The sequence below is a fragment of the Oncorhynchus gorbuscha genome, unplaced genomic scaffold (genome assembly GCF_021184085.1).
Source record: "Oncorhynchus gorbuscha isolate QuinsamMale2020 ecotype Even-year unplaced genomic scaffold, OgorEven_v1.0 Un_scaffold_1412, whole genome shotgun sequence".
In the NCBI taxonomy this organism is placed as follows: Eukaryota; Metazoa; Chordata; class Actinopteri; order Salmoniformes; family Salmonidae; genus Oncorhynchus; species Oncorhynchus gorbuscha.
In genome coordinates, this window is record NW_025746197.1 from 88,536 (window position 1) to 112,500 (window position 23,965).

At 48.4% G+C, this 23,965-nt stretch overlaps 1 protein-coding gene across 1 annotated transcript in view; it reads right to left on the reverse strand.

The window, feature by feature from the left end:
• Positions 1 to 1,297: 1,297 nt before the first annotated feature.
• The window catches only part of LOC124022754 (noelin-2-like), a 57,786-nt gene continuing 35,118 nt past the window's right edge, over positions 1,298 to 23,965 (reverse strand). The window contains exons 6-8 of the mRNA XM_046337443.1: positions 4,665 to 4,841; positions 2,765 to 2,938; positions 1,298 to 1,687 (exon numbers count right to left, since the gene is read on the reverse strand). Coding sequence (XP_046193399.1) covers positions 1,367 to 1,687; positions 2,765 to 2,938; positions 4,665 to 4,841 — 672 coding nt within the window. The 3' untranslated portion in view covers positions 1,298 to 1,366. The remainder of the gene's footprint in view (positions 1,688 to 2,764; positions 2,939 to 4,664; positions 4,842 to 23,965) is intronic.

The window sequence follows — 23,965 nt, forward strand, 5'->3', positions numbered from 1 at the left end:
AGTCCTCCTTCTCCTCCTCCTCTCTCTCTAGAGATATAGTCCATCAGTCCTCCTTCTCCTCCTCTCTCTCTCTAGAGATATAGTCCATCAGTCCTCCTTCTCCTCCTCCTCTCTCTCTAGAGATATAGTCCATCAGTCCTCCTTCTCCTCCTCTCTCTCTCTAGAGATATAATTCATCAGTCCTCCTTCTCCTCCTCCTCTCTCTCTAGAGATATAGTCCATCAGTCCTCCTTCTCCTCCTCTTCTCTCTCTAGAGATATAGTCCATCGGTCCTCCTTCTCCTCCTCTCTCTAGAGATATAGTCCATCAGTCATCCTCCTCATCCTCTCTTTGTATAGAGATATAGTCAATCAGTCCTCCTTCTCCTCCTCTCTCTCTAGAGATATAGTCAATCAGTCCTCCTTCTCCTCCTCTCTCTCTCTCTCTAGAGATATAGTCCATTAGTCCTCCTTCTCCTCCTCTCTCTCTCTAGAGATATAGTCCATCAGTCCTCCTTCTCCTCCTCCTCTCTCTCTAGAGATATAGTCCATCAGTCATCCTTCTCCTCCTCTCTCTAGAGATATAGTCCATCAGTCCTCCTTCTCCTCCTCTCTCTCTCTAGAGATATAGTCCATCAGTCCTCCTTCTCCTCCTCTCTCTCTCTAGAGATATAGTCCATCAGTCCTCCTTCTCCTCCTCTCTCTAGAGATATAGTCCATCAGTCCTCCTTCTCCTCCTCTCTCTCTCTAGAGATATAGTCCATCAGTCCTCCTTCTCCTCCTCCTCTCTCTAGAGATATAGTCCATCGGTCCTCCTTCTCCTCCTCTCTCTAGAGATATAGTCCATCAGTCATCCTCCTCCTCCTCTCTTTGTATAGAGATATAGTCAATCAGTCCTCCTTCTCCTCCTCTCTCTCTATAGATATAGTCCATCAGTCATCCTCCTCCTCCTCTCTCTAGAGATATAGTCCATCAGTCCTCCTTCTCCTCCTCTCTCTCTCTAGAGATATAGTCCATCAGTCCTCCTCCTCCTCTCTCTCTCTAGAGATATAGTCCATCAGTCCTCCTCCTCCTCTCTCTCTCTAGAGATATAGTCCATCAGTCCTCCTTCTCCTCCTCTCTGTATAGAGATACAGTCCATCAGTCCTCCTTCTCCTCCTCCTCTCCTCTTCTTCCTCCTCTTCACCTCAAGATATAGTCATCAGTCTCTCACCCACTCCCCTCCCCCTCCTCCTCCTCCTCCTCCTCCTCCTCCTCCTCCTCCTCCTCCTCCTCCTCCTCCTCCTCCTCCTCCTCCTCCTCCTCCTCCTCCTCCTCCTTCTCTTCTCTCTGTATAGAGATATAGTCTGTCAGTCTCTCTCCTTTCCCTCCTCCCCTCCTCTCCTCCTCTATCCTTGGCTCTGTATAACATGAAACAGGGTCACATTATAGATGACCTGATGTCCATTGTTCCATGTGTAGAGGGCCCTCTCTCTGGGGTTGTAGTCCATCATGGAGATGTGAGAGTACTGGTTGTGGAAGGGGATGTCTGTGTACTCATAGCTGGAGGAGTTGGTGTGGTAAGCAAAGTGGACCTTCGCTCCGGCCAGATGGGAGTTGGTGACGTACAGGGTACCACATATCATGAAGGTCTCCCCTGCACTGCGTTTAGGAAACCCTGTGTCCCAACTCTGGAGAATGTCGAGAGAACGAGGATCCAACCGACTGACCTGGAGAGAGGGAGGAAGGGAGGGAGGGAGGAAGGGAGGGAGGGACCGACGGGGTGAGGGAGGGAGGGATGGAGGGAGGGAGGGAACGATGGGGTGAGGGAGGGAGGGATGGAGGGAGGGAGCGAACGACGGGGTGAGGGAGGGAACGAGTGGGTGAGGGAGGGAGGGAGGGAACGAGGGGGTGAGGGAGGGAGGGAACGAGGGGGTGAGGGAGGGAGGGAGATAAAGGAGAGAGAGATGTGACCTTCGACACACACACATCCTCCCTACCAGTTTGTTAGAGATGTAGACTACCTACCAGTATGTTAGAGGTGTAGACTACCTACCAATATGTTAGAGATGTAGACTACCTACCAGTATGTTAGAGATGTAGACTACCTACCAGTATGTTAGAGATGTAGACTACCTACCAGTATGTTAGAGATGTAGACTACCTACCAGTTTGTTAGAGATGTAGACTACCTACCAGTATGTTAGAGATGTAGACTACCTACCAGTATGTTAGTGGTGTTGACTACCTGCCAGTATGTTAGAGATGTAGACTACCTACCAGTAGAGGTGTAGACTACCTACCAGTATGATAGAGGTGTAGACTACCTACCAGTATGTTAGAGGTGTAGACTACCTACCAGTATGTTAGAGATGTAGACTACCTACCAGTATGATAGAGGTGTAGACTACCTACCAGTATGATAGAGATGTAGACTACCTACCAGTATGATAGAGGTGTAGACTACCTACCAGTATATTAGAGATGTAGACTACCTACCAGTATGTTAGAGGTGTAGACTACCTACCAGTATATTAGAGATGTAGACTACCTACCAGTATGATAGAGGTGTAGACTACCTACCAGTATGATAGAGATGTAGACTACCTACCAGTATGATAGAGGTGTAGACTACCTACCAGTATATTAGAGATGTAGACTACCTACCAGTATGTTAGAGGTGTAGACTACCTACCAGTATATTAGAGATGTAGACTACCTACCAGTATGATAGAGGTGTAGACTACCTACCAGTATATTAGAGATGTAGACTACCTACCAGTTTGTTAGAGATGTAGACTACCTACCAGTATATTCCCAGCGTTAGGTATGGAGGTGTAGACTGCCCAGAAACCGGTCTCATCAGCCATAAGGTCTATGTCAGAAGACCCCCCCCAGCTGTAGGGGAAGGTGTTGTTGTAACCTGCTCCACTCAGACTCCTCTGGAGCACCACGTTACGGGATCGGAAGTGGTACTGCACCTACGGGACGGGACAGGGGGTCAGAGAAGGGCAGGGGGTCAGAGAGAGGACAGGGGGTCAGTGAGAGGTAGGTGGTCAGAGAGAGAGGACAGGGGGTCAGAGAGAGAGGACAGGGGGTCAGAGAGAGGACAGGGGGTCAGAGAGAGGACAGGGGGTCAGTGAGAGGTATGTGGTCAGAGAGAGAGACAGGGGGTCAGAGAGAGAGGACAGGGGGTCAGAGAGAGGACAGGGGGTCAGATAGAGGACAGGGGGTCAGAGAGAGGACAGGAGGTCAGAAAGACGACAGGGGGTCAGAGAGAGAGGAAAGAGGGTCAGAGAGAGGACAGGGGGTCAGAGAGAGAACAGGAGGTCAGAGAGAGAGGACAGGGGGTCAGAGAGAGGACAGAGGGTCAGAGAGAGGACAGGGGGAGAGAGAGAGGACAGGGGGTCAGAGAGAGGACAGGGGGTCAGAGCGTGGACAGGGGGTCAGAGAGAGAGGAACGAGGGTCAGAGAGAGGACAGGGGGTCAGAGAGAGGACAGGGGGTCAGAGAGAGAGGACAGGGGGTCAGAGAGAGGACAGGGGGTCAGAGAGAGAGGACAGGGGGTCAGAGAGAGGACAGGGGGTCAGAGTGAGAGGACAGGGGTCAGAGAAAGGACAGGGGGTCAGAGAGAGAGGGGAGACAGGGGGACACAGAGAGAGTGGAAACAAGGACCACAGAGAGAGGGGAAACAGGGAGACACAGAGAGAGGGGAAACAAGGTCCACAGAGAGAGGGGAAACAGGGAGACACAGAGAGAGGGGAAACAAGGACCACAGAGAGAGGGGATACTGGGAGACACAGAGAGAGGGGAAACAGGGAAACCGTGGGACACAGAGAGATTGGAAACAAGGACCACAGAGAGAGGGGAACAAGGACCACAGAGAGAGGGGAAACAAGGACCACAGAGAGAGGGGAAACAGGGAGACACAGAGAGAGGGGAAACAAGGACCACAGAGAGAGGGGAAACAGGGAGACACAGAGAGAGGGTAAACAAGGACCACAGAGAGAGGGGAAACAGGGAGACACAGAGAGAGGGGAAACAAGGACCACAGAGAGAGGGGAAACAGGGAGACACAGAGAGAGGGTAAACAAGGACCACAGAGAGAGGGGAAACAGGGAGACACAGAGAGAGGGGAAACAAGGACCACAGAGAGAGGGGATACCGGGAGACACAGAGAGAGGGGAAACAAGGACCACAGAGCGAGGGGAAACAAGGACCACAGAGAGAGGGGAAACAAGGACCACAGAGCGAGGGGAAACAGGGAGACACAGAGAGAGGGGAAACAAGGACCACAGAGAGAGGGGATACCGGGAGACACAGAGAGAGGGGAAACAAGGACCACAGAGAGAGGGGAAACAAGGACCACAGGGAGACGGGAAACAAGGACCACAGAGAGAGGGGGAACCCGGGAGACACAGAGAGAGGGGAAACAGGGGGACATACATACTGACCCCTGTTCTGTGTCCCTGTCTCCCCTGTCTCCTCGACTCCTGTCACCCCTCTCTCTCTGTCCTCCTGTCCTACACCTAACACTGGTGTGTGTGTGTGTGTGTGTGTGTGTGTGTGTGTGTGTGTGTGTGTGTGTGTGTGTGTGTGTGTGTGTGTGTGTGTGTGTGTGTGTGTGTGTGTGTGTGTGTGTGTGTGTGTGTGTGTGTGTGTGTGTGTGTGTGTGTGTGTGTGTGTGTGTGTGTGTAGTGTAACATACCAGTATGTTGCTCTGGTGTTTGTTGTAGTACAGTGATCCGTTGTAGACAACATGACCTGTCCCGGCCCAGGGGTGAGGTAAGAGGTGCTGAACAAAATTCTGTCCTCTAGTGAAGTCTCCCATGGTCCTGTACTCTAATACACGCCTCCCCTTATAGTAACCATCCATAGACCACACCTAGAGAGAGAGAGGAGAGAGAGAAAGAAAGAGAGAGAGGAGAGATGAGATAAAGACAGAGGAGAGACTAGAACGAGAGAGACAGAGAGAGAGGAGAGAGAGACAATGAGAGAAGAGAGAGAGAATTAAGTTCTGTCTTCAAATTAAGTCCCATATGGTTCAGTACTCAAACACACTTGTAGTACCCATCCATACAGAGAGAGAGAGAGAGGGAGAGAGGAGAGGGACAACATACCAGTATGTTAGAGGTGTAGACAACCTACCAGTATGTTAGAGGTGTAGACAACCTACCAGTATGATAGAGGTGTAGACAACCTACCAGTATGATAGAGGTGTAGACAACCTACCAGTATGATAGAGGTGTAGACAACCTACCAGTATGATAGAGGTGTAGACAACCTACCAGTATGATAGAGGTGTAGACAACCTACCAGTATGATAGAGGTGTAGACAACCTACCAGTATGATTAGAGGTGTAGACAACCTACCAGTATGATTAGAGATGTAGACTACCTACCAGTATGTTAGAGATGTAGACTACTACCAGTATGTTAGAGATAAAAAGAGATGTGGAGGGTATATGGGGAGAGATATGGAGGGTATATGAGGAGAGATGTGGAGGGTATATGAGGAGAGATGTGGAGGGTATATGAGGAGAGATATGGAGGGTATATGAGGAGAGATGTGGAGGGTATATGAGGAGAGATGTGGAGGGTATATGAGGAGAGATGTGGAGGGTATATGAGGAGAGATATGGAGGGTATATGGGGAGATATGGAGGGTATGGAGGAGATATGGAGGGTAGAGAGATGTGGAGGGTATATGAGGAGAGATGTGGAGGGTATATGAGGAGAGATGTGGAGGGTATATGAGGAGAGATGAGGGTATATGGGGAGAGATGGGAGGGTATATGGGGAGAGATGTGGAGATATGAGGAGAGATATGGAGGGTATATGAGGAGAGATGTGGAGGGTATATGAGGAGAGATATGGAGGGTATATGAGGAGAGATATGGAGGGTATATGGGGAGAGATGTGGAGGGTATATGGGGAGAGATGTGGAGGGTATATGAGGAGAGATGTGGAGGGTATATGGGGAGAGATGTGGAGGGTATATGAGGAGAGATGTGGAGGGTATATGAGGAGAGATATGGAGGGTATATGGGGAGAGATGTGGAGGGTATATGAGGAGAGATGTGGAGGGTATTTGTGGTTGGAAAAAGGAGTAGAGAGGAAATGGAAGGAGAAACCAAGAGAGGAATCCACAGACAGAAAGACAGAGATAGAAGAGGAAACAAAAAGAACAATATGTAGGAGCAGAAGAACAATGAAAAGAGACGTGAATGAGGTTTAATTACCTACAGTTGACAAGGAGACAAAGATGAAAGGAGTGTTAGAAAGGGAGGGAACAAGAGGAGGGGGGAGGGAGAGAGAGAGAGAGAGAGAGAGAGAGAGAGAGAGAGAGAGAGAGAGAGAGAGAGAGAGAGAGAGAGAGAGAGAGAGAGAGAGAGAGAGAGAGAGAGAGAGAGAGAGAGAGAGAGAGAGAGAGAGAGAGAGAGAGAGAGAGAGAGAGAGAGGGATGAGGAGTTAGAAGGAGGAGCTGAGAGAGGGATGAGAAGAGAGGGATGAGAAGAGAGGGATGAGGAGAGAGAAGGATGAGAAGAGAGGGATGAGGAGAGAGAAGGATGAGAAGAGAGGGATGAGGAGAGAGAAGGATGAGAAGAGAGGGATGAGGAGAGAGAAGTATGAGAAGAGAGAGGGAGGAGAAGAGAGGGATGAAATGGAGAGGGATGAGAAGAGATAAGGATGAGAAGAGAGAGGGATGAGAAGAGAGAGGGATGAGTTTCATGGTGTGTTTGGAGAAGGATAGACGAGTGTGAGCCCAGCTAACCGGGAACATTCCCAGAACATGAGTTAAGATTCCCCTCTCAGTTCTAAGATTCCCCTCTCAGTTCTAAGATTCCCCTCTCAGTTCTAAGATTCCCCTCTCAGTTCTAAGATTCCCCTCTCAGTTCTAAGATTCCCCTCTCAGTTCTAAGATTCCCCTCCCAGTTCTAAGATTCCCCTCTCAGTTCTAAGATTCCCCTCTCAGTTCTAAGATTCCCCTCTCAGTTCTAAGATTCCCCTCTCAGTTCTATGATTCCCCTCTCAGTTCTAAGATTCCCCTCTCAGTTCTAAGATTCCCCTCTCAGTTCTAAGATTCCCCTCTCAGTTCTAAGATTCCCCACTAGGTTCTAGATAGGGTGTTATCTAAGGATTATAACATCACGAAAACATTAAAATATTTTTTTTGATATCAACATTTAACATTTTTTGTATTAATATGAAATGTTCTCCTGACGTTCACTAAAATGTTGTGCACGACATCTGTAAAAACCACCACAGAACATTCCTCAAACGTTCTCGTTTGGTTTCCAGGTAATGTAATAACACAGTGTACCAGTAATGTTTTCACTGAAAACCAAAATTGGTTCTGTGCAAGTTCTCGGAACATTCGTTAGGTTGCAGCAAAAGTTCACATAACACAAAAACTCTTCCTACGACCTTCTCCTCCCTGTGGGCATTCTCTCCCTGTCCCTCTCCACCTCTCCTCTGTCTCTCTCTTTTATCTCCTCCCTCGCTCAACCTTTCAGCCCCTCCCTCGCTCTCCTTTCCAGCCCTTCCTCGCTCTCCTTTCCTCCCTTCCTCGTTCTCCTCCTTTGTTCTCTTTCATCCCCTCCCTTGCTCTCCTTTCACCCCTCACTCGCTCTCCTTTCACCCCTCACTCGCTCTCCTTTCACCCCTCACTCGCTCTCCTTTCACCCCTCACTCGCTCTCCTTTCACCCCTTCTCCTTTCACCCCTCACTCGCTCTCCTTTCACCCCTCACTCGCTCTCCTTTCACCCCTCACTCGCTCTCCTTTCACCCCTCACTCGCTCTCCTTTCACCCCTCACTCGCTCTCCTTTCACCCCTCACTCGCTCTCCTTTCACCCTCACTCGCTCTCCTTTCACCCCTCACTCGCTCTCCTTTCACCCCTCACTCGCTCTCCTTTCACCCCTCACTCGCTCTCCTTTCACCCCTCACTCGCTCTCCTTTCACCCCTCACTCGCTCTCCTTTCACCCCTCACTCGCTCTCCTTTCACCCCTCACTCGCTCTCCTTTCACCCTCACTCGCTCTCCTTTCACCCTCACTCGCTCTCCTTTCACCCCTCACTCGCTCTCCTTTCACCCCTCACTCGCTTTCCTTTCACCCCTCACTCGCTCTCCTTTCACCCCTCACTCGCTCTCCTTTCACACCTCACTCGCTCTCATTTCACCCCTCAATCGCTCTCCATTCACCCCTCACTCGCTCTCCTTTCACACCTCACTCGCTCTCCTTTCACCCCTCACTCGCTCTCCTTTCACACCTCACTCGCTCTCCTTTCATTCCATCCCTCATTCTCCTTTCATCTCCTCCCTCATTCTCCTTTCATCTCCTCCCTCGCTCTCCTTTAATCTACTCCCTCACTCTCCTTTCATGCCATCCCTTGCTCTCATTTTACCCCCTCCCTCATTCTCCTTTCATCTCCTCCCTCGCTCTCCTTTTAGCCCATCCCTCGCTCTCCTTTCATGCCATCCCTTGCTCTCCTTTTACCCCCTCCCTCATTCTCCTTTCATCTCCTCCCTCGCTCTCCTTTTAGCCCATCCCTCGCTCTCCTTTTCATGCCATCCCTTGCTCTCCTTTCATGCCATCCCTTGCTCTCCTTTCATGCCATCCCTTGCTCTCCTTTTATCCCACTCCCTCGCTCTCCTTTCATCTCCTCCCTTGCTCTCCTTTTAGCCCATCCCTCGCTCTCCTTTCACTCCTCCCTCACTCTCCTTTCATGCCATCCCACTCAGTCTCTTCCTCCTTGCCTATCCCTCTTTTGATCTCTCTTTCATCTGCCATCCCCTGTCCTCTCCCCCTTTCATGCCTCCCTTGTCTCTCTTCCCCTTTCTCCCATCCCTGTCCTGTCTTCCCCTTCATCTCCTCCCTGTCCTCTCTTCCCCTCCTTCTTCCCCTGCCCATCCCTGTTCTCTCCTCCCCTTCCTCCTCCCCTGTCATCTCTTCTCTTTCTCTGCCATCCCCTGTCCTGTTTTCTTCCTCCCTCCCCTGTCCTCTCTCCCCTGTCCTGTCTTCCCCTGTCTCTCCTCCCTCCCCTGTCCTGTCTTCCCTGTCCTGTCTTCCCCTGTCCTCTCTTCCCCTGTCCTCTCTTTCCCTGTCCTCTCTTCCCCTGTCCTCTCTTCCCCTGTCCTCTCCTCCCCTGTTCCCTCTTCCCCTGTCCTCTCTCCCCCTGTCCTCTCTTCCCCTGTCCTCTCTTCCCCTGTCCTCTCTTCCCCTGTCCTCTCTTCCCCTGTTCTCTCCTCCCCTGTCCTGTCTTCCCCTGTCCTCTCTTCCCCTGTTCTCTCCTCCCCTGTCCTCTCCTCCCCTGTCCTCTCCTCCCCTGTTCTCTCCTCCCCTGTCCTCTCATCCCCTGTCCTCTCCTCCCCTGTCCTCTCATCCCCTGTCCTCTCCTCCCCTGTCCTCTCTTCCCTGTCCTCTCATCCCCTGTCCTCTCTTCCCTGTCCTCTCTTCCCCTGTCCTCTCTTCCCCTGTCCTCTCTTCCCCTGTCCTCTCTTCCCCTGTCCTCTCTTCCCCTGTCCTCTCTTCCCCTGTCCTGTCTTCCCCTGTCCTCTCCTCCCCTGTCCTCTCTTCCCCTGTCCTGTCTTTCCCTGTTCTCTCCTCCCCTGTCCTCTTCTCCCCTGTTCTCTCTTCCCCTGTCCTCTCTTCCCCTGTCCTCTCTTCCCCTGTCCTCTCTTCCCCTGTTCTCTCCTCCCCTGTCCTCTCTTCCCCTGTCCTGTCTTTCCCTGTTCTCTCCTCCCCTGTCCTCTCATCCCCTGTCCCCTCTCATCCCCTGTCCTCTCCCCTCCCCCTGTCCTCTTCTTCCCCTGTCCTCTCTCCCCTGTCCTCTCTTCCCCTGTCCTCTCTTCCCCTGTCTCTCTTCCCCTGTCCTGTCTTCCCCTGTCCTCTCCTCCCATGTCCTCTCTCCCCTGTCCTCTCTTCCCCTGTCCTCTCTTCCCCTGTCCTCTCTTCCCCTGTCTGTCTTCCCTGTCCTCTCCTCCCCTGTCCTCTCTTCCCCTGTCCTGTCTTTCCCTGTTCTCTCCTCCCCTGTCCTCTTCTCCCCTGTTCTCTCTTCCCCTGTCCTCTCTTCCCCTGTCCTCTCTTCCCCTGTCCTCTCTTCCCCTGTCCTCTCCTCCCCTGTTCCCTCTTCCCCTGTCCTCTCTTCCCCTGTCCTCTCTTCCCCTGTCCTCTCTTCCCCTGTCCTCTCCTCCCCTGTTCCCTCTACCCCTGTCCTCTCTTCCCCTGTCCTCTCTTCCCCTGTCCTCTCTTCCCCTGTCCTCTCTTCCCCTGTTCTCTCCTCCCCTGTCCTCTCTTCCCCTGTCCTGTCTTTCCCTGTTCTTTCTCCTCCCCTGTCCTCTCCTCCCCTGTCCCCTCTTCCCCGGTTCTCTCCTCCCCTGTTCTCTCCTCCCCTGTTCTCTCCCTGTAGATGTTTAATCATCTTCTCCTCCCCTGTTCTCTCCTCCCCTGTTCTCTCTTCCCCTGTCCTCTCCTCCCCTGTCCTCTCCTCCCCTGTCCTCTCTTCCCCTGTCCTCTCATCCCCTGTCTCTCCTCCCCTGTCCTCTCTTCCCCTGTCCTCTCCCCCTGTTCTCTCTCCCCTGTTCTCTCCTCCCTCCCCTGTTCTCTCCCCTGTCCTCCCCCTGTTCTCTCCTCCCCTGTTCTCTCTCCCCTGTTCTCTCTTCCCCTGTTCTCTCTTCCCCTGTTCTCTCTTCCCCTGTCCTCTCTCCCCTGTTCTCTCCTCCCCTGTTCTCTCTTCCCCTGTTCTCTCCTCCCCTGTCCTCTCTTCCCCTGTTCTCTCCTCCCCTGTTCTCTCCTCCCCTGTTCCCTCCTCCCCTGTCCCCTCCTCCCCTGTCCTCTCCTCCCCTGTTCTCTCCTCCCCAGTTCCCTGCTCCCCTGTTCTCTCCTCCCCTGTTCTCTTCTCCCCTGTTCTCTCCTCCCCTGGTCTCTCCTCCCCTGTTCTCTTCTCCCCTGTTCTCTCCTCCCCTGTTCTCTCCTCCCCTGGTCTCTCCTCCCCTGTTCTCTCCTCCCCTGTCCTCTCCTTCCCGTCTTCTCTCCTCCCCAGTTCCCTGCTCCCCTGTTCTCTCCTCCCCTGTTCTCTTCTCCCCTGTTCTCTCCTCCCCTGTTCTCTCCTCCCCTGTTCTCTCCTCCCCTGTTCTCTCCCTGTAGATGTTTAATCATCTTCTCCTCCCCTGTTCTCTCTTCCCCTGTTCTCTCTTCCCCTGTTCTCTCTTCCCCTGTTCCCTCCTCCCCTGTTCTCTCCTCCCCTGTTCTCTCTTCCCCTGTTCTCTCCTCCCCTGTTCTCTCTTCCCCTGTTCTCTCCTCCCCTGTTCTCTCCTCCCCTGTTCTCTCCTCCCCTGTTCCCTCCTCCCCTGTTCCCTCCTCCCATGTCCTCTCCTCCCCTGTTCTCTCCTCCCCAGTTCCCTGCTCCCCTGTTCTCTCCTCCCCTGTTCTCTTCTCCCCCCCTGTTCTCTCCTCCCCAGTTCCCTGCTCCCCTGTTCTCTCCTCCCCTGTTCTCTTCTCCCCTGTTCTCTCCTCCCCTGGTCTCTCCTCCCCTGTTCTCTCCTCCCCTGTCCTCTCCTCCCCTGTTCTCTCCTCCCCAGTTCCCTGCTCCCCTGTTCTCTCCTCCCCTGTTCTCTTCTCCCCTGTTCTCTCCTCCCCTGGTCTCTCCTCCCCTGTTCTCTTCTCCCCTGTTCTCTCCTCCCCTGGTCTCTCCTCCCCTGTTCTCTCCTCCCCCTCTCTCCCTGTTGAGGTGTGTGTAATTGATATATCCTGAGTGGGTTTACGTGTAAAGACTACGTGTTTCATAATGCCTCATTAATCAATAGCAGGAAGGCCTCACAGTCCCAATTACCTACTGAAACACACACACAGGCTGAAGACAAAATTCACGAATGCCAAGCTGGGGTGCTGCAATGTGACTGTCGTCATGGAGACCGAGGGGAAATGACAGTGACATGGAGGTGTGTGGGTCTCTGTGTGTGTTGTTTAGTCAGGGATTCATGCTGAGACCTCTTTCCCAGATGAGCCCTGCATTAACACATCACTAAACCACAGATACACTGTATATATCTATAAACACATCATTACACTATACATATCTATAAACACACTACACTATACATATCTATAAACACATCATTACACTATACATATCTATAAACACACTACACTATACATATCTATAAACACATCATTACACTATACATATCTATAAACACACTACACTATACATATCTATAAACACATCACTATACATATCTATAAACACACTACACTATACATATCTATAAACACATCATTACACTATACATATCTATAAACACACTACACTATACATATCTATAAACACATCATTACACTATACATATCTATAAACACACTACACTATACATATCTATAAACACACTACACTATACATATCTATAAACACTCTACACTATACATATCTATAAACACATCATTACACTATACATATCTATAAACACACTACACTATACATATCTATAAACACTCTACACTATACATATCTATAAACACATCATTACACTATACATATCTATAAACACACTACACTATACATATCTATAAACACATCATTACACTATACATATCTATAAACACATCATTACACTATACATATCTATAAACACATCATTACATTATACATATCTATAAACACATCATTACACTATACATATCTATAAACACATCATACACTATACATATCTATAAACACACTACACTATACATATCTATAAACACACTACACTATACATATCTATAAACACATCATTACATTATACATATCTATAAACACACTACACTATACATATCTATAAACACACTACACTATACATATCTATAAACACACTACACTATATATATCTATAAACACACTACACTATACATATCTATAAACACACTACACTATACATATCTATAAACACATCATTACACTATACATATCTATAAACACACTACACTATACATATCTATAAACACACACTATACATATCTATAAACACATCATTACACTATACATATCTATAAACACACTACACTATATATATCTATAAACACATCATTACACTATACATATCTATAAACACATCACTACACTATACATATCTATAAACACACTACACTATACATATCTATAAACACACTACACTATACATATCTATAAACACATCATTACACTATACATATCTATAAACACACTACACTATACATATCTATAAACACATCTACACTATACATATCTATAAACACACTACACTATACATATCTATAAACACATCATACACTATACATATCTATAAACACACTACACTATACATATCTATAAACAACACATCTATACTATACATATACATATCTATAAACACACTACACTATATATATCTATAAACACATCATTACACTATACATATCTATAAACACACTACACTATACATATCTATAAACACATCACTACACTATACATATCTATAAACACACTACACTATTCATATCTATAAATACATCAATTACACATCAATTACACAATACATATCTATAAACACATCAATTACAAAACACCAATAGCAAAGCCCCAATCAATTAAAACCACACATTGTTCAGTAAAAGGCCCTGTAACATCCGACTGAGGCCCTATAGCAGGTGTTCCAGGGGGTACAACGCCGTCAGGGGGGAACGACAAATAAACATGAGAACTACATTGATTTGGGGTTCACTTATATTGGGAGTAGTGCCTTTCCTCAGTCGCAGTGGGTTATATGTACAAAATAACTATCTCACAACTCAATGAAACATTACACTCTTGCGCGGACATTTAGAAACAAAACATGTCAATTTGAAAAATAGGTCACGGGAGTTTTTTGAGCGAGAATAAAGATGACTTTCGACTAGTAAGACATAATAATAAGAAGGGTTTGGAAGCGTCTTATATGGTGAGCTACCGAGTGGCTAGAATTCTATGTGTTACAGCTGGATGAGTCAACAGACGTGGCGGGCCTGGCACAGCTCCTGGTAAATGTCCGGTACGTTCACCGGGGTCAATTAAGGAAGACATCCTCTTCGGCAAACCACTGGAAACTAGGACAACAGGAGAGGATATTTTTAAGTTCCGCAGAGCTTTGTGACATCAAATGGGCTTACTTCTGTACTGATGGCGAAAAAGCCAAAACAGGGAGACATGGTAGAGTGGTAACGGGTGTGCAAGCAGTTGCTCCCGACGCCACTTGGGTCCACAGCAGCATCCACCGAGAGGCTCTTGGTGCAAAGGGAACGCCTGACCGCTTGAAAGACGTTTTGGACACTACAGTGAAAATGGTTAACTTTGTTAAAGCAAGGCCCCTGAACTCTTGTGTATATTCAACACTATGCAATGATCTGGGCAGCGACCATGTAACGCTTTTACAACATACAGAGTTGTGCTGGTTATCAAGGGGCAAAGTATTGACATGTTTTTTTAAATTGAGAGACGAGCTTGAAGATTTATTTACTGACCATCATTTCCACTTGATTTCCACTTGATTTCCACTTGATTTCCACCGCTTGATGATGAGGAGTTTGTCACACGACTGGCCTTTCTGGGGGATTTTTTTTGCCTGGATGATCTGAATCTAGGATTACAGGGACTCTCCGCAACTACAGATGAAGAAGGAAGTTTACACTTAGGTTGAACTCGTTTTTCAACCATTCCACACAGTTCTTGTTAATTAACAAACTATAGTTTTGTCAAGTCGGTTAGGACATCTACTGTGTGCATGACACAAGTCATTTTTGCAACAATTGTTTACAGACAGATTATTTCACTTATAATTCACTGTATCTCAATTCCAGTGGGTCAGAAGTTTACATACATGAAGTTGACTGTGCTTGTAAACAGAACTGTCAATTGGAGTTAAACCTGTGGATGTATTTCAAGGCCGACCTTCAAACTCAGTGCCTCTTTTCTTGACATCATGGGAAAATCAGCCAAAACCTCAGAAAAAAAACTGTAGACCTCCACAAGTCTGGTTCATCCTTGGGAGCAATTTCCAAACACCTGAAGGTACCACGTTCATCTGTACAAACAATAGTACGCAAGTATAAACACCATGGGACCACGCAACCATCACACCGCTCAGGAAGGAGACGCGTTCTCCCTCCTAGAGGTGAACGTACTTTGGTGCGAAAAGTGCAAATCAATCCCAGAACGACAGCAAAGCACGGTGTGAAGATGCTGGAGGAAACAGGTAGAAAAGTATCTATATCCACTGTAAAAATCTATATCCACAGTAAAAGGCTGCTCAGCAAGGAAGAAACCACTGCTCCAAAGCCGCATAAATAGCCAGACTACGGTTTGCAACTGCACATGGGGACAAAGATCATGCTTTTTGGAGAAATGTCCTCTGGTCTGATGAAACAAAAATAAAACTGTTTGACCTTAATGACCATCGTTATGTTTGTGGGAAAAAGGGGGAGGCTTGCAAACCGCAGAATACCATCCTAACCGTGAAGCACTGGTGCACTTCACAAATAGATGGCATCATGAGGATGGACAATTATGTAGATATATTGAACCAACATCTCAAGACATCAGTCAGGAAGTTAAAGCTTGGTCGCAAATGAGTCTTCCAAAGGGACAATGACCCCAAGCATACTTCTAAATTTGTGTCAAAATGGATTAAGGACAACAAAGTCAAGGTATTGGAGTGGCCATCACAAAGCCCTGAACTCAATCCTATAGACCATGTGTGGCCTACAAACCTGACTCAGTTACACCAGCTCTATCAGGAGGAATGGGCCAAAATCCACCCAACTTATTGTGGGAATCTTTTGAAAGGCTACACGAAACGTTTGACTCAAGTTAAACAATTTAAAGGCAATGCTACCAAATACCAATTGAGTGTATGTAAACTTCTGACCCACTGGGAATGTGATGAAATAAATAAAAGCTGAAATAAACCATTCTCTTGTCACGCCCTGGTCGTAATATATTGTGTTTGTCTTCATTTATTTGGTTAGGCCAGGGTGTGACATGGGTTTATTGTGGTGTGTTTTGTCTTGGGGTTTTGTGGGGTGTTGGGTGTGTGGCTTAGTGGGGTTATCTAGCAAATTCTATGGCTGTCTGGAGTGGTTCTCAATCAGAGGCAGGTGTGTATCGTTGTCTCTGATTGGGAACCATATTTAGGCAGCCATATTCTTTGAGTGGGCTGTTTTGGTTTTCATTATTTCATTTCATTATTTTGTCATTTCTGCATGTATAGTTTTTTCCTTCATTAAAATATCATGAATCATCATCACGCTGCATTTTGGTCCGATCCTTGTTCCACCTCTTCATCAGAGGATGAGATAGAAGAGAACCGTTACACCTCTTCGTCAGAGGATGAGATAGAAGAGAACCGTTACACCTCTTCGTCAGAGGAGGAGATAGAAGAGAACCGTTACACCTCTTCGTCAGAGGAGGAGATAGAAGAGAACCGTTACACCTCTTCGTCAGAGGAGGAGATAGAAGAGAACCGTTACACCTCTTCGTCAGAGGAGGAGATAGAAGAGAACCGTTACACCATATCTGCTGGATACACTAGTTGAGCAGGGTGACTATCTGGAAGGATCCCATCAATGCCTTTTCATTTCTTGGACTGTTACATCTCTCTACTATTATTCTGACATATCACATTCTTAAAATAAAGTGGTGATCCTAACTGACCTAAAACAGGGAATTTGTACTAGGATTAAATGTCAGGAATTGTGAAACACTGAGTTTAAATGTATTTGGCTAAGGTGTATGTAAACTTACGACTTCAACTGTATATTCAATGTGCTGGACAAAATGGAGGCTATGATTATGAAGTCGGAGCTCTTCTCTGTCTGCATTAAAAAGGACAACACACAGGTCTTTACATCATTCTATCGTTTTTCTGTGTGCAAATGAAGTCAAGCTTACGGACAATGTCAAATGTGATATAGCAAAGCACCTGAGTGAGTTGGGGGTGCAATTAAGCAGGTACTTTCCTGAAATGGATGACACTTTCATGCACTTTCATGCCCTGCCTCCAGTCCACTTACTGATATCTGAACAAGAGAGCCTCATCGAAATTGCAACAAGCGGTTCTGTGAAAATTTTATTTAATCAGAAGCCACAGCCAGATTTCTGGATTGGGCTGCACTCAGAGTATCCTGCCTTAGCAAATCACGCTGTTAAGACACTGATGTCCTTTGCAGCCATCTACCTATGTGAGAGTGGATTCTCGGCCCTCACTAGCATGAATACAGGCACAGAATGTGTGTGTGGAGAAAGACTGAGACTCTCTCCAATACAACCCAACATTGCAGAGTTATGTGCATCCTTTCAAGCACAAACCTTCTCATTAACCTGTGGTGAGTTATTCACAATTTTTGATGAACAAACAAGGTTTTATATGTAAGATGGTTAAATAAAGAGCTAAATTATTATATTGTATATTATTACTTGTGCCCTGATCCTATAAGAGCTCTTTGTCACTTCTCACGAGTCGGGTTGTTACACAAACTGTCACTCATTCTGTTGCATCCTAAAATGCTGGGTTCTTTTACTGAAGACTCCGAAGCAAAATGCTGGGTTCTTTTACTGAAGACTCCGAAGCAAAATGCTGGGTTCTTTTAAAATGCTGTATTTAGTGTTCTCCTTAACACATTACAGTTCTATACCTTTTACTCTCTAAGTGTCTTCAGCCCAACCCCCTCTAAAGTGTCTTCAGCCCAACCCCTCTCCTCTCTACAGTGTCTTCAGCACAACCCCCTCTCCTCTCTACAGTGTCAGCCCAACCCCCTCTACTCTCTACAGTGTCTTCAGCCCAACCCCTCTACTCTCTACAGTGTCTTCAGCCCAACCCCTCTCCTCTCTACAGTGTCTTCAGCCCAACTCTCCTCTACAGTGTCTTCAGCCCAACCCCTCTCTACAGTGTCTTCAGCCCAACCCCTCTACTCTCTACAGTGTCTTCAGCCCAACCCCCTCTACTCTCTACAGTGTCTTCAGCCCAACCCCTCTCCTCTCTACAGTGTCTTCAGCCCAACCCCTCTCTCTCTCTACAGTGTCTTCAGCCCAACCCCCTCTACTCTCTACAGTGTCTTCAGCCCAACCCCCTCTCTCTCTACAGTGTCTTCAGCCCAACCCCCTCTCCTCTCTACAGTGTCTTCAGCCCAACCCCCTCTACTCTCTACAGTGTCTTCAGCCCAACCCCCTCTACACAGTGTCTTCAGCCCAACCCCCTCTACTCTCTACAGTGTCTTCAGCCCAACCCCTCTCCTCTCTACAGTGTCTTCAGCCCAACCCCCTCTCCTCTCTACAGTGTCTTCAGCCCAACCCCTCTCCTCTCTACAGTGTCTTCAGCCCAACCCCTACTCTCTACAGTGTCTCTCTACAGTGTCTTCAGCCCAACCCCTCTACTCTCTACAGTGTCTTCAGCCCAACCCCCTCTACTCTCTACAGTGTCTTCTCTCTACAGTGTCTTCAGCCCAACCCCTCTACTCTCTACAGTGTCTTCAGCCCAACCCCTCTCCTCTCTACAGTGTCTTCAGCCCAACCCCTCTACTCTCTACAGTGTCTTCAGCCCAACCCCCTCTACTCTCTACAGTGTCTTCAGCCCAACCCCCTCTACAGTGTCTTCTACAGTGTCTTCAGCCCAACCCCCTCTACTCTCTACAGTGTCTTCAGCCCAACCCCCTCTACTCTCTACAGTGTCTTCAGCCCAACCCCCTCTACTCTCTACAGTGTCTTCACAGTGTCTTCCAACCCCCTCTACTCTCTACAGTGTCTTCAGCCCAACCCCCTCTACTCTCTACAGTGTCTTCAGCCCAACTCTCTAATACATCAGTGAACTTTACAGCCCTTGAATCTTTACAGCCCTTGAATCTCGTAATCCAATCACTTCAATGTAAGAACGGAAACCCCATTATCATTTGTTAATTCAAGAAACTCAAGCCCTGCATACAAATCCCCATGGGCTATTTACAACCACTTTACATCTAAACTCATTAACACATAACACATTTCTCAGTCACACCACACTCCTCCCTGGGAAATTGTCACTTTCCTCTGAAAACATCCTTGAGTCTTTCACTCATCATCTCATATACAACCTGTTTACAGATCCAATCGGTCCGGAGGCCTTCTGACCATTCTGGCCTCGCATGACGCTCTGGGCCCTGAGGCTCACGGCCTGGCACAACCTGTGTCTCTGGCCTCTCCTGATGCTCTGGGCCCTGAGGCTCACGGCCTGGCACAACCTGTGTCTCTGGCCTCTCCTGATGCTCTGGGCCCTGAGGCTCACGGCCTGGCACAACCTGTGTCTCTGGCCTCGCATGACGCTCTGGGCCCTGAGGCTCATGGCCTGGCACAACCTGTGTCTCTGGCCTCTCCTGACGCTCTGGGCCCTGAGGCTCATGGCCTGGCACAACCTGTGTCACAACCTGTGCCTGTCACAGTCGTAGCTCCCAAGTCCCAATCAGAAATCTTCCACTTTGACACATTCGGGTCTTCTCTTTCATTGTGTTGCATCATCATTTGATCCACATGCTTCCTACACAATTTTCCCTCAGTCTGCACTAAGTAGGTTACAGGACCAAGTACCCATTTCACAACCCCCGGGTACCGGGTTCTCTCTCTCTCCTCTCCGGTAAACTCGGGACAAGCACTGTTTGTTCCGATTGAAAACAAAACGAAGCCGCTTGCCCTGTTTCTTGGACTGCGTGTCAGCTGATAACCTGGGTTTCACCAGTGATAACCTGGGTTTCACCAGTGATAACCTGGGTTTCACCACTGATAACCTGGGTTTCACCACTGATAACCTGGGTTTCACCACTGATAACCTGGGTTTCACCAGCGATAACCTGGGTTTCACCAGCGATAACCTGGGTTTCACCACTGATAACCTGGGTTTCACCACTGATAACCTGGGTTTCACCACTGATAACCTGGGTTTCACCAATGATAACCTGGGTTTCACCACTGATAACCTGGGTTTCACCACTGATAACCTGGGTTTCACCACTGATAACCTGGGTTTCACCACTGATAACCTGGGTTTCACCAGTGATAACCTGGGTTTCACCACTGATAACCTGGGTTTCACCACTGATAACCTGGGTTTCACCAGTGATAACCTGGGTTTCACCAGCGATAACCTGGGTTTCACCACTGATAACCTGGGTTTCACCACTGATAACCTGGGTTTCACCACTGATAACCTGGGTTTCACCACTGATAACCTGGGTTTCACCACTGATAACCTGGGTTTCATCAGTGATAACCTGGGTTTCACCACTGATAACCTGGGTTTCACCAGTGATAACCTTGTTCTAACCTGTTGTTTTAGAGGAACAACTCTGCTGGAGTTTTTCCAGTTGTGTCATGCTGCGTATTCCTGTAGGAAAACAGAAAGTTGTCCCCCCCCTATATGCTGTCCTGACCGTCCTGATGACTTGTCCTTCTCGAGAGCCTGTTTTAGATTCTGTACAAGTCGCTCTGCCATTTCAAGCTGCATGATACGAAGCTGATGTGTCTCACCCCCCATTCAACTGGAACAATGTCTCCATCTCTTTTGACACCAGCTGTGGCCCATTGTCTGAAACACACTCCTCAATTACCCTGTAGGCTGAGAACATTCCCCGGAGTGTCTCTACCCTGTAGGCTGAGAACATTCCCCAGAGTGTCTCTACCCTGTAGGCTGAGAACATTCCCCAGAGTGTCTCTACCCTGTAGGCTGAGAACATTCCCCGGAGTGTCTCTACCCTGTAGGCTGAGAACATTCCCCGGAGTGTCTCTACCCTGTAGGCTGAGAACATTCCCCGGAGTGTCTCTACCCTGTAGGCTGAGAACATTCCCCAGAGGGTCTCTACCCTATAGGCTGAGAACATTCCCCGGAGTGTCTCTACCGTGGCTGTAGCTGAAGTGTTCCTCATACACTTTACCTCTGGCCAGTGTGAGTATGCATCTGTAACTATGAACAACTGGTGCTTTCCTTTTTGAGCAAAATCTACATGGATGCGCTGCCAGGGCCTCTCAGGCCATTTCCAAGGATGCACTACTGCAAGGTTTGGCATATGTCTATTAGACTGACACACCGGGCCACCGAAAGTGGCTCCTTGCAAGAGTTTTCATTTTGACCATGCCCTAGTGGGTTTTCATTTTGACCATGCCCTAGTGGGTTTCCATTTTGACCATGCCCTAGTGGGTTTTCATTTTGACCATGCCCTAGTGGGTTTCCATTTTGACCATGCCCTAGTGGGTTTGCATTTTGACCATGCCCTAGTGGGTTTCCATTTTGACCATGCCCTAGTGGGTTTTCATTTTGACCATGCCCTAGTGGGTTTTCAATTTGACCATGCCCTAGTGGGTTTCCATTTAGACCATGCCCTAGTGGGTTTTCATTTTGACCATGCCCTAGTGGGTTTTCATTTTGACCATGCCCTGGTCACCAGGCTGATATAGACCAGGGGTCACCGGGGGTCACCAGGCTGATATAGACCAGTGGTCATCAGGCTGATATAGACCAGTGGTCACCAGACTGATATAGACCAGTGGTCACCAGACTGATATAGACCCAGTGGTCACCAGACTGATATAGACCAGGGGTCACCAGACTGATATAGACCAGGGGTCACCAGTGGTCACCAGACTAATATAGACCAGGGGTCACCAGACTGATATAGACCAGGGGTCACCAGTGGTCACCAGACTGATATAGACCAGGGGTCACCAGACTGATATAGACCAGTGGTCACCAGACTGATATAGACCAGGGGTCACCAGTGGTCACCTGACTGATATAGACCAGGGGTCACCAGACTGATATAGACCAGGGGTCACCAGACTGATATAGACCAGTGGTCACCAGTGGTCACCAGACTGATATAGACCAGTGGTCATCAGGCTGATATAGACTAGTGGTCATCAGGCTGATATAGACCAGTGGTCACCAGTGGTCACCAGACTGATATAGACCAGTGGTCACCAGACTGATATAGACCAGTGGTCATCAGGCTGATATAGACCAGGGGTCACCAGACTGATATAGACCAGGGGTCACCAGACTGATATAGACCAGGGGTCACCAGACTGATATAGACCAGGGGTCACCAGACTGATATAGACCAGGGGTCACCAGACTGATATAGACCAGGGGTCACCAGACCTATATAGACCAGTGGTCACCAGGCTGATATAGACCAGGGGTCACCAGACCTATATAGACCAGTGGTCACCAGGCTGATATAGACCAGTGGTCATCAGGCTGATATAGACCAGTGGTCACCAGGCTGATATAGACCAGTGGTCACCAGTGGTCACCAGGCTGATGTAGACCAGTGGTCACCAGACTGATATAGACCAGTGGTCACCAGTGGTCACCAGACTGATATAGATCAGTGGTCACCAGACTGATATAGACCAGTGGTCACCAGACTGATATAGACCAGTGGTCACCAGACTGATATAGACCAGTGGTCATCAGGCTGATATAGACCAGTGGTCATTAGGCTGATATAGACCAGTGGTCATCAGGCTGATATAGACCAGTGGTCATCAGGCTGATATAGACCAGTGGTCACCAGGCTGATATAGACCAGTGGTCACCAGTGGTCACCAGGCTGATGTAGACCAGTGGTCACCAGACTGATATAGACCAGTGGTCACCAGTGGTCACCAGACTGATATAGACCAGTGGTCACCAGACTGATATAGACCAGTGGTCACCAGACTGATATAGACCAGTGGTCACCAGACTGATATAGACCAGGGGTCACCAGTGGTCACCAGACTGATATAGACTAGTGGTCACCAGGCTGATGTTGCCTCCGTCTGGAAATGCCTTGGAGATCCATCAGTCGATCGTGCTGTTTCCATGAGAGAGTTCCTGTTCTTACTCAGCACTGTCAACACTTTGTATTCAACACTTAACTGGTTGCCTAGTGTGTTGGGGACAGAGAATAAAAGGAGTAGATTGCTGTGCGTGGTAGAATACATTCAAGGCATAATGTACAGACAAGGGGATGGTAGGATGTGAGTACAGTGGAGGTAAACCTAGGCGTTGAGTGACGATAAAATAAAATGCTCGTTCTTCTTATTTCCACTCAGCGCTGCAACAAGCAGAGCGACAGTAATGAATGAATTGGAAAGTGTATCTACGGGCGTTGTTGTTGTTATTATTAGCGGCTTTGGGTCTTTTAATATCAAGGAATATTTCCCTTTCTCTGTTCAAAGGAGTAACAACATGCATTTGAGTACGAGGCAGAAATAATGCGATAATAATAAGCACGACACGAGTTTCGCCATCAGCTGGAAGACGGTGTCCCTTTATGGTCAGTGTCAGTGGAGGAAAGGGAGAGCAGAGGGATGTTGAGAGACGGACCTTCAATCTGCTGCTCTCTCCCTCTGCTGAGACTGACCCTCAATCTGCTGCTCTCTCCCTCTGATGAGACAGACCCTCAATCTGCTGCTCTCTCCCTCTGCTGAGACAGACCTTCAATCTGCTGCTCTCTCCCTCTGCTGAGACTGACCCTCAATCTGCTCCTCTCTCCCTCTGCTGAGACTGACCCTCAGTCTGCTGCTCTCTCCCTCCGCTGAGACGGACCCTCAATCGGCTGCTCTCTCCCTCTGATGAGACTGACCCTCAATCTGCTGCTCTCTCCCTCCGCTGAGACTGACCCTCAGTCTGCTGCTCTCTCCCTCCGCTGAGACTGACCCTCAGTCTGCTGCTCTCTCCCTCCGCTGAGACTGACCCTCAGTCTGCTGCTCTCTCCCTCCGCTGAGACTGACCCTCAGTCTGCTGCTCTCTCCCTCCGATGAGACAGACCCTCAGTCTGCTGCTCTCTCCCTCCGCTGAGACTGACCCTCAGATGCAGGCACCATCAGCCCAGTAAAATAAAAGCCAAGTATTTAAATGTCTGCTCACTCAGCTATTCCTCACAACTAATGAAACAACAACTGATCTGAGTACTGGTGTGATTAAATGTTTTTTGTAAAATGTTCTGAACAACAATGTATTAGCAGGGCAATTC